Source organism: Cyanistes caeruleus, chromosome 11 (assembly GCF_971803275.1).
Source record: "Cyanistes caeruleus chromosome 11, bCyaCae1.hap1.1, whole genome shotgun sequence".
Classification (NCBI taxonomy): domain Eukaryota; kingdom Metazoa; phylum Chordata; class Aves; order Passeriformes; family Paridae; genus Cyanistes; species Cyanistes caeruleus.
Genome location: NC_141711.1, coordinates 11,800,923 through 11,810,220, shown reverse-complemented (window position 1 = coordinate 11,810,220; position 9,298 = coordinate 11,800,923). Strand labels below are relative to the sequence as shown.

At 62.1% G+C, this 9,298-nt stretch overlaps 2 protein-coding genes across 2 annotated transcripts; one reads left to right on the top strand and one right to left on the bottom strand.

Moving 5' to 3' along the window:
• Positions 1-1,438: 1,438 nt before the first annotated feature.
• LOC111935308 (histone H2A type 2-B) lies at positions 1,439-3,849 on the top strand. The gene is made up of 2 exons (XM_086845747.1): positions 1,439-1,523; positions 1,594-3,849. The coding sequence occupies exon 2, from the start codon at positions 1,660-1,662 to the stop codon at positions 2,038-2,040; it is 381 nt and encodes a 126-aa protein (XP_086701873.1). The 5' UTR covers positions 1,439-1,523; positions 1,594-1,659; the 3' UTR covers positions 2,041-3,849.
• A 3,227-nt stretch (positions 3,850-7,076) lies between these two features.
• Positions 7,077-8,217, bottom strand: H1-10 (H1.10 linker histone). Its single transcript, XM_023947361.2, has one exon. The coding sequence runs from the start codon at positions 8,104-8,106 to the stop codon at positions 7,450-7,452; it is 657 nt and encodes a 218-aa protein (XP_023803129.1). The 5' UTR covers positions 8,107-8,217; the 3' UTR covers positions 7,077-7,449.
• Positions 8,218-9,298: the final 1,081 nt, after the last annotated feature.

Below are 9,298 nucleotides of genomic sequence, written 5' to 3'. Positions count from 1 at the left end.
TTTTGGGGATGCTTTCTCAATATAGTGCTTCCATCAATGGACTTGAGGGGTGGTGTGATGATGACCAATGAGATGGGTGCACTTACTGGGTCAGAAAGGTATAAAAACGCTATGTATGAGCACAATAAAAAAGCTTGGAAGAGGTTTCTTAAGGATCTGCTTTGTGTTGTGTCTGCTCTGAGGATGACAGTGAGGGACAGCAGACCCAGGGCAGGAGCCACAGGATGGAGACCTGGGGAGACCCAAGTGCCATTGAATGAAATCCGCCTCTGAATCCCTCACATGCTACAGAGGCAGCTGAGCGCAGGTTTCATGACTTAGGGGAAGCTGGGGTGGGATTAGGATTTCTATCCAGAAAGCCTGTTGCTAGCTGGCTCCTCATTGCTGTCACCATGACTTGAGGCAAGGGAATCACTGTATTAGCAGCTCTTGGCAGAATAGATTTTTGGCTTCTGGCACTGTCACCTTGATGCCTGTCCTTGCAGGAGGCACAACGGGAGGTTTCTCTCCCTGCCTGCCCATCGCTGTTCCAGGATAAGCTGCTCAGCTGCCCCAGCCTAGTGAGTGCTAACTGCAGATGAGGCTTTTCTAAAGGTCACCAGCTCATCTAGAATTCATTTCAGGTCTCCAGTTGCTGTGGAGGGAGTGAAGATGCTGAGCATGAGTAGGGGGATGCTCAACTTTCCCAGCTCTGAGAACATAATCCTTCCCCTGGGGGCACAGGGGCGATGCAAAGGCACAGGGGACAGGTTTATCTCCCTCCAGACTGTGAGCACCAGCAGCAGCATCGCCATAAAAAAAAAAAACAAACCAAAAAAACCCCAAGAACCCTACACTGTGTGTTTAATGAGGAGGTGTTATTGCTGCGCTACATCACCTTTAAACTGGAGTCTGGCTGCTCGCCCAAGGCTGTTTGAGGCAGGTCCTCTCAACTGGTGCGGAGATGACCACAATCAAGCTGGCCTCTCCACAGAAACTGATTTGGGAGAAACTTTCCCCTTTGATACGTGAGGAGGCAAGGGAGGGTAGTACTCGTTGCGGGTTGCCCTCCCTGTCGCGGGCTCTTTTCTCCATAGCATCGCCCTCGCCCGCAGACTTTGGCATCCTTCCGGGAGAGACATCCCGCTGGCCGAGGAAGGTGCCAAGGGTTTGAGCAAGGCAGACGGGCACAGAGCTGCCGGGACACCCACGGGCGCTCGGGCCAATCCCCCGCCCCACATGCTCGGTCACGAAGCGGCTGCCGGGGTGCGGGGGGCGCCGGCGATCCGGGACCGGCCGGAGCGCAGGCGGAGCCGCGTCGCTGCCCGCCCTGGGCGCCGGCCCGTGGCGGAGCCGGGGCGCTGGGAGCCCTATGCAAATCAGGGATTGGCACGATGACCAATCAGCGCCGTGGCGGCAGCGGCGGTAGCCAATGGGACGAGGCGTGCGGCGGGCGGGCAGCGATATCCGCGGCGCGGCGGCGGCAGCACGGGCAGTGCGGCGGCGGGCGGCGCGCAGGGCAGAGCGGCGGGAGCTCTTTGCGGGTAAGGGCGGCGCGGCGCGGGCGGGGCGGCGCGGGCCCCGCGCGGTGTAACGGCGTTTATCTCCCCGCAGGCGCCGGGACCCTCTGTGCGCGGCGCTGCTTGAGAGGCGGGGGCGAGGGGCCGCTGCCTGCCGGCCATGTCGGGCCGGGGAAAGTCCGGCGGAAAGGCGCGGGCCAAGGCCAAGTCGCGCTCGTCGCGGGCCGGGCTGCAGTTCCCCGTGGGGCGGGTGCACCGGCTGCTGCGGAAGGGTAACTACGCGGAGCGGGTGGGCGCCGGGGCGCCGGTGTACCTGGCGGCCGTGCTGGAGTACCTGTCGGCTGAGATCCTGGAGCTGGCGGGCAACGCGGCCCGCGACAACAAGAAGACGCGCATCATCCCGCGGCACCTGCAGCTCGCCATCCGCAACGACGAGGAGCTCAACAAGCTGCTGGGCGGCGTGACCATCGCCCAGGGCGGCGTCCTGCCCAACATCCAGGCCGTGCTGCTGCCCAAGAAGACGCAGAGCTCCAAGAAGTGAGCGCTGCCCCCCGACCCCCTGCCCCCAGTTCCCGTCTCACCACCGCCTCACCTCCTCTCCCAGTGGGGCTGGGGTTCCCCGTCCTGCCCCTCAGCCCGGGCTGGGTGGTGAGCCCTGGCAGCACCCCGCCAGCCCTTCACTGGCTCCCCCGGCCTGGGCTGTGTCAGGGTGCCGGGCGAGCATGATTGAGGTCAGGCCCTGCTTGTGCCCCTACTCTGCCTCTCTTCCCTCTGGAAGAAGTGATTTTGGAGGAGGCAGCTGGATCACAGCTGCAGGGCTGCTGGTAGCTGCTGAGGATTGTTGTAGCGGGCAAGGGGATGGACACAGGCACCCCTGGCTGCCTCTCCCCTCCACCAGCCCTGGGACTGTGCAGGGCCCCCCCCGGCTGGCCCTGCTCGCCCTGGTGTGTACTCGCTGCTGCCGTGCCCCCGCCTCCATCCTCAGCAATGCCATCCTGGCCGCACTGCAGCTGCGAGGGCAGGGGGCTGGAAAACACGAAGAGGAGAAAAAGTTTCTCCATTGGCAAGAAGTGGCTGTTAGTCTTAGTTCTGTTCATGGTAAAACCTAGTGCATTGCCTACTGTAAAGAAGCTTTGGTCCTGTTTATTTTAAGGTCTCTATTTTTGGGTACATCCCTGTAAATCACCTCCTTGCAGCTCCCTGGCTCGGTGGGTGCTGGGGTACTCGGTGTTCCCACACACTGTGGGTCTCGGTAGCGGGGTGGGGTGGAGGCTGTGGTGACAAATCCCCTCGGAGAGCGTCGCAAGGTCAGGCGCCCGCCGGGAGCGGGAGCTGCCATCTTCTGCCATGGCTCCCCTCCTCTCCCAGCTGCAGAAGCCCTTCGTCTCGCTGAGAGCTACCCTGTACCCTGGTTGCACTTCTGGAAATGACATCCTCTGTCTCTTTTTTGTTGTTGTTTGTTTGTTCAGCTCTATTTCTGGCTCTGAGAAATAAAGTGATGATGATATCTGTTAACTGTAACCCTTTATGGATTAATATTTCTTTTGAAAACCATTAGAGTTTGTATTAAAGCCCACTCCTGGCTAGTGCCGTATTTATTTCCTGGCTGTGTGGCTAATGCCGAGCATGGGGGCAGGATAGCTGTCCCGTGACCCCTGGAATAGGTGATGCAGAGACAGCTTTCCTGCTGCCCAGCGCAGCTGCTTCTGTGAGGCCGATAGTTGTGTGCATGCAGCAGTGTCGAGGCAATCGGACCTAGACCTTCATCACACGTTTTTTAAGTAAAAAAGAGTATCTTCTATTTATGTGCTGTAAGTAGCATGTGTTCAACCTATTGAATCAGCTGTTAATCTTGTGGATGAAGTAACTTACCCTGGATCTGAGTTTAATGTTATCTAGAGTAGATGAACCTGGATGCTTGTCAGCTGGCTTTATGCAGGGGGTTTTCATTCTGGTATGTGGGAGCGGTGTGTTCATTGGTGTCGTGCTGATGGGGGTGTGGAGGTGTCCTAGGATTCCACTGGGGTATCCTGACCTCGGTGGGTGGGGACAGCAGGGCACAGCCCCACTGCGGTAGTACAGACCCCCTGGGATTTCTCTGCCTCCTGCAAAGGGGCTGTTATCATCAGCGAGGTGGGGATGAGCAGTTTCCTTTCTGCTGCCCAGTGTGGTGGTCAGTGTGTCTGTATCCTGGTGTCTTGTTCTCTCCCTCTTGTTTTCCCCAGGACCAGCATTCTGTAAACCTGAGAGTGCTTTGTATTTCTTAGAAAAATGCAGAACTTGTGATTCTGAAAAGAATGGTGCAAACCTGATATCTGATTAAACTGGTTCCCTGTTGAATGCTCTAAAATGTGCTTTGTCTTGTCACCTCACCAAACTCACAGAATCTGGCAGGCTCTCTGGTGTCTGGGCTCTGTGTTCTCTGAGGGGAAGAACTAGTAAAACACCAGGACCACTGCTAGGCTGTGTGCTTGCCCTTCACTCAGACAGTCTTTTCCTATCCTGGGAGCAGATAATACTGTTGTCTGGCTCTTTTCCCTGCTATGAGAATGCCACACTGCCTGCTTGCTCTGTCATGAGTGCCAGGAAGCTTCAGCTGCTCCTGGCTGGGTGCAGTGGAGGAGTGAGGCTGGACCCAGGACCCTCCCCCAGGGTTGAAGGTGCCCCCTGGGCTGCTCCAGGAGCCTCTGGGCGACCTTGCAGGCAAGTAGGCAGAGATAAGCTGATCCCGAAGGGAAGAACTTTGAGATACAAGGCTGTTTGTTACTCTCACACCCTCTCCTTTGTTGGACATTCCCTGATGGCTGTCCTGGAGGCTACTCTACAAACCAGAATTGCACCCTGTTTGGGTTTTAGGGAGGAAGGGCTGTGGGAAGCTTGGATGACTCCCAGTGGTGTTGGGGTTGGGAGCTGGTTGGTCTGTGCAGGGTGTAGGATGTGGGGATGCTGGGCTGGTCCCTGCAGGGCAGTGTCACCTGCCCTGCCAGCACGGGGGGCTGCTGCCCGGCAGCTTGCAGCCACCCTGGCTGTTGTGTGGCTCTGCTGAGGCTGGTGCAGTGCTGAGGGAGCTATGACTGACTGCTGGTGGCACACGTAGTGCCCTGAGCTCCAGCTGGGCTCTGAACTTGCTCTGCTGGCATGTGACAGACCAGCTGGGAAAGCTGGGATGTTGTTGCAAGCCAGACCAAAGGAAATCCTGTCTGTCACAGCAAGCATTGCTGAAGTGCTTGGCCTTTATCACCTCATAAACTTCTCCACTGAACATTGTTGTGACCAGGAGATTTGGAAGTCTTGCTTTTTATTATAAAGCTGGAATAAATGTGGTCACTGGCAAGCCTGCAGCTTCAGGGACAGCAAGTCTTGTGCTTTCTGGAGGGGTTTTGCCGGTCCTGGCTCTACTGAATGCTTCATAGCACCTGAGCAGCTCACAAAATGTGAATGACTTGGCTGAGAAGAGCCTTCCCCAGAGATCAAGTGAGCCTGGAAGGGTGGCTCTTGGTCTGTGCTTCGCTTAAGGAGAAGGCTGGGAGGCTGCAGGATTCTTCCCTTGCCTCTTGGGTACCTGAAGATGAGCACAGAGCGCGGGAGCTGAAAGCTGCCTGCTGTGGGAGGTTGCTGTGCATGTCACCACGTGCAGCAGAGTCTGCCAGCTGTGTCCCTCAGCTCTGGAAGTTTGATGAGATGAGTCACTGGCTCTTGGAAGTCCCTAGGGCTTGGGTTTCTCTCCAGAGCCTGGTCCTCATGGTTGGCAGCACCCAAGGGAGCTCACTCAGGGATGCCCCAGCATCATGGCTCCTGGCAGGCTCAGCCTGAGGTAAGACAGCTCCAGCTGGATTGTCACCATGTGTCACCCTGCTGCCTTCCCTGTGCTGGGCAGCTGGAGGGTCACTGCCCTCCCTCTGCTTTTATCTGCCCACAGGAATGTGCCTGTTGGTCTGCCTGGAGAGGTGGTTAGAGTTTGCCGTGCAGATGAGTGCCCAGGAGAGCAGAGTCCTGAGGTGGGGTTGATTTAACCTCCTCTCCTGGGGAGCAGGGTTGACCCCTCTGCCCCCTGTGTCCGAGCCCTTGGTGAGGGTATCCTCTGTGATCCTCCCAAACCTGCAGTGTCAGCTGTTGACTAAGGACACAAGTGCAGCTCAGTGCCAGAATGCAGCAGATCTCTCCCAGGCTTGCTGTGGGGCAGCAGGATTGTGACTGCTGCTTCTAAACACAGACCTGGAGGGAGGCTGCAGCCTCCTGTAGCAGATCGGTGCTCTCTGGCTGGTTTCTCTTGCAGAACGTTTCTTCAAGGAGAAAAACTTGATTCCTCTCTCCCTGCTTGTTCTCCAGGGGATGAAGGGATAAAGCAGCTGCCCCAGGCCTGACTGGGGCCCTGGAGGAAGGGGCTGTTCCTTTCCCAGGATTGCTGAAAGGCCCTGCCATCAGCCCTGCCTGGTGTGACTGTCCCTAGGCCCCAGTGGCTGCTGTCTCTGTCACCTCGGGCCTGATCCATGCTGTGTTCCTTAGGCACAGGGACCATGTTGATGCTCCAGCACAGCTCTCGGGCAGTGCTACTGCCTGAAGCTCTCCTGGCTGCTGGAGGCAGCGGGACAGGGCTGTGGTGTGGGGCTGAGAACTGGGGCGATGGCAGCGCCGCCAGGGGCTCACCCCCAGCCGGCCTGGGAGGCACGGCACACCTGCAGCTGGTGCTGCCCTCTTCCCGTGCCCGTCCCCTGTCCTGTGCTGCGGGTCCCCGCGGCGCGGAGGGCTGGCCCCGCGCTCCCTCCCGCAGCAGGCAGAACAAGATGGCCCAGATCCCCGGCGGGATTTACGCAACCTCTCCGGCTGCGCCATAAATAGCCAGCGCCGGGGGGGCTCCGCTGTGCCCCCGCTGCCGCTCCTGCCTGCGGGGACTCGGCTCGGGGCGTGTCCCGGGAGCCGCCCCTGCCCAGCCCAGCTGCTGCAGGGAATCGGCACCGGCTGGGGCGGGGGCTGTGCTGCCGTGTCCCCCGCCCCGCTGCTCAAGGAGCTCAGCCGAGCGCAGCTGCGCCAAGGATCGCGTTCCTCCCTCGCCTCCGTGGCGAGGGACCCTCCTTCCTCTGCTGTCCTCCACTCGGAGGAGGATGCGGGCACCCGGACGGACCCCGACCACCAGGAAGCCCCCCTAGGACCAGCCCCCTTTCCTGCCCGCTCCCCGACTCCTGCAGGGAGCACACGAGAGACGCGTTTTGTACCAATTTATTTGAAACGACGATAAATGAAAAGGAAAAAAAAAAAAACCATCAAACCAAACAAAACCCCACAATAAAAAACAAACAAACAAAAAAAGACCCCACTAACCCGAACCCTCCCCAGCCCACCCACCCCCAGACCCATAAAAAAACATTGAAGGCCATTGCAGGTGCGGTCGGCGGCCGCCGAGGGGCGGCTGCTCCCGCGCGCCGGGCCGTTGCCATGGCGGCGGGGCCGCGGGCCGCCAGGGGGCGCCGTGGCCCTTCGGAGCGGCCGCGAGCAGGCACGGCGCGCGGCGGGAGGGGCGGGGCCGGGCGGGGCGCGCGCGGGCGGCGGGAGCGGGACCGGCCCACGTGGCGCGGGGGGGGGGCCCCGTGCAAAATGGCTGCTATGGAAACCGGGCGGGAAATATCCCTGGGAAGAACCGGGGGGACTCGGGAGGGGGTGGGGGCCGGGAACCGTCTACAGGCGGGGAGGGGCACGGCCGAAAACAAAAGGGCGCGATCGGGGAAAAGCCGCGGCGTGGGATGGGGGGAAAAGGGATGGAAAAAATAAGGCGGCAGAGAAGGGGAAGGGGGGCTGGGGCAGCCGCAGCCCCGCTCACCGCGCACGGCGGTGGCTGCGGAGGCGAGTCAGCAACACAAAGACAAAGCGGGTCCCCTGGGGTCTGTCCTCAGAGCAGTCTGTGCCGCGGGGCTCTCAGTCCGGGGGGCGGCGGGAGGCTCCCTGCGCCTCGGTCTCATGCTTTCCGGCTCTTGAGCGCCTTGGGCTTTGCCGACTTCTTCACCTTCTTGCCCCCGGGGGACGCGGCTCCCTTCTTGGTGGTCTTCTTGGCTTTGCCCTTGTCCTTCTTCGCCGCCGCGCCGCCGGCTCCTTTCTTGTGCGATTTCTTCTCGGGCTTCTTGCTCTTGGCCGCCGGCTTCTCCGCCCGCCGGGTCGAGGAGACCGTCGCCTTCTTGAGGGACTTGTGGGCGCTGTTGCCCGCGCCCCCCTCTCCGCCGCCTTCCAGCTTCTTCCTGTTGAGCTTGAAGGAGCCATTGGCGCCGGTGCCCTTCACCTGGAGCAGCGTGTCGTTCTGTACCAGTGCCTTGATTGAGTACTTCAGGTAAGTCCTGCCGTTCTGCTGGTCGAACCAGGCCACCTTCTTGGCCTCGTTATAGATCTTGGCAAGCGAGGAGCCATTGCGCTCGCCCAGCTTGCGGATCGTCTCCACCACTAGCTGGCTGTATTTGCCCGGCTGGTTCTTCTTCTTGTTGTTCTTCCTTTTCTTCGATGGCGACAACGAGGCGCCACCGCCTCCTTTCGCCTTCTTAGCAGCCGCTTTCTTCTCCGGGGAGAGCGGCGCCTCCTCTGCCTCTGTCAAGGGCAGATCGTTTTCTTCTAGCTCTACCGACATGGTGCGGGGGGTCTCGGGCCGGAGCGGGGCCGGGCGGGGGCAGCGGCGGCGCGGCGGGACCGTGCGAGCGCGCTGTGCCTGCTCCGCTCCGTGCGCCTTCTGCCGGGGCGGGCGCCGCCGCCGCCCTTTATATCGCCACGGGGCGGACCACGTTGAGAACAACAACAGCCTGGTCCGCCGCCAGCCCCAACTTGTGCTTCTTGGGGCTCCTTCGCGGTGCTCCCGCGCCGCCGCCGGGCCCCCCCGCGCCGCCGCTCCCCGCGCCCCTCCGGCCCGGGCCCGCCGCCGCCCCCGCGCCGCCCGCCGAGCGCCGCCCGCCGACCCCCGCCCAGATTCTGGGGGCGCGGCCGGCACGGCAGCCACAGCGAGGAGGAGGGCACCCGGCGCGGCGGCGACCGGGGCCTCAGCTCGGCCCCCCCGCCCGTCACCGCCGCCGCCGCCCGCCGCCCAAGAGGGGCCGCCGCGGGCGGGGGGAGGCGGCGGGGGGCGGGGGGCGGCGGCGGCGGCGCTGGCCCCGCGTTCTCCGGAGGGAAGTAACACAGGCGACGCCCTCCCGCGGCCGCCGGCAGCAGCGCAGAGATGCCCCGCCGAGGCCGGGGGTCCCCGCCCCCCACCGAGCCTCACCCCCGTCAGCGAGGGCAGCCTCCGGGGGAGCGCTGCGTGCCCGGTGCGCCCCCCCGCCCCCCGGCGGCCACCGCCCCGCAGCGGAGGATGCGAAAAGCGCGGCGGGGCCGGGGCAGGGCTGGGGAGGGGCCAGGAAACCTCTCGACCGAGCTCGGTGCCGTGGGGTGTTCGGTGTGTGAATCGTGACCGTCCTCGCCCTGGTAGCGGGGCGGGGGCCCGAGCCCCGCTGCAGGCACAACTCTGTACGGGCAGCAGCGATGCTCTGAATCTCGCCCCCCCGCCCCCAATTCACCCCATCTTCCCAAATAGCCCCGGGGAAACGCGGCTTCAGGGGCAAGGGAGCGCACGATAGCCCGGGGCTGGGCCGGGAGGGGCCCGTATCCCCCCGCTCCTGGCCAGGGTGCGATCCGTGTGCCCCCGCCGCCAGTGGGCCGGGGCTGTGAGTGTGCGGGGACACCCCCGCAGCCGGCACACGCTGTGCACACGGGGTGCGCAGGGTGCACACACACACACACAACTGCACACACACAACTGCACACACACAACTGCACACACACAACTGCACTCA

What these genes read in the sequence shown, in the direction of transcription:
- LOC111935308 (XM_086845747.1), top strand. Translation starts at nt 1,660, where the DNA reads ATGTCGGGCCGGGGAAAGTCCGGCGGAAAGGCGCGGGCCAAGGCCAAG.
- H1-10 (XM_023947361.2), bottom strand. Translation starts at nt 8,106, where the DNA reads ATGTCGGTAGAGCTAGAAGAAAACGATCTGCCCTTGACAGAGGCAGAG.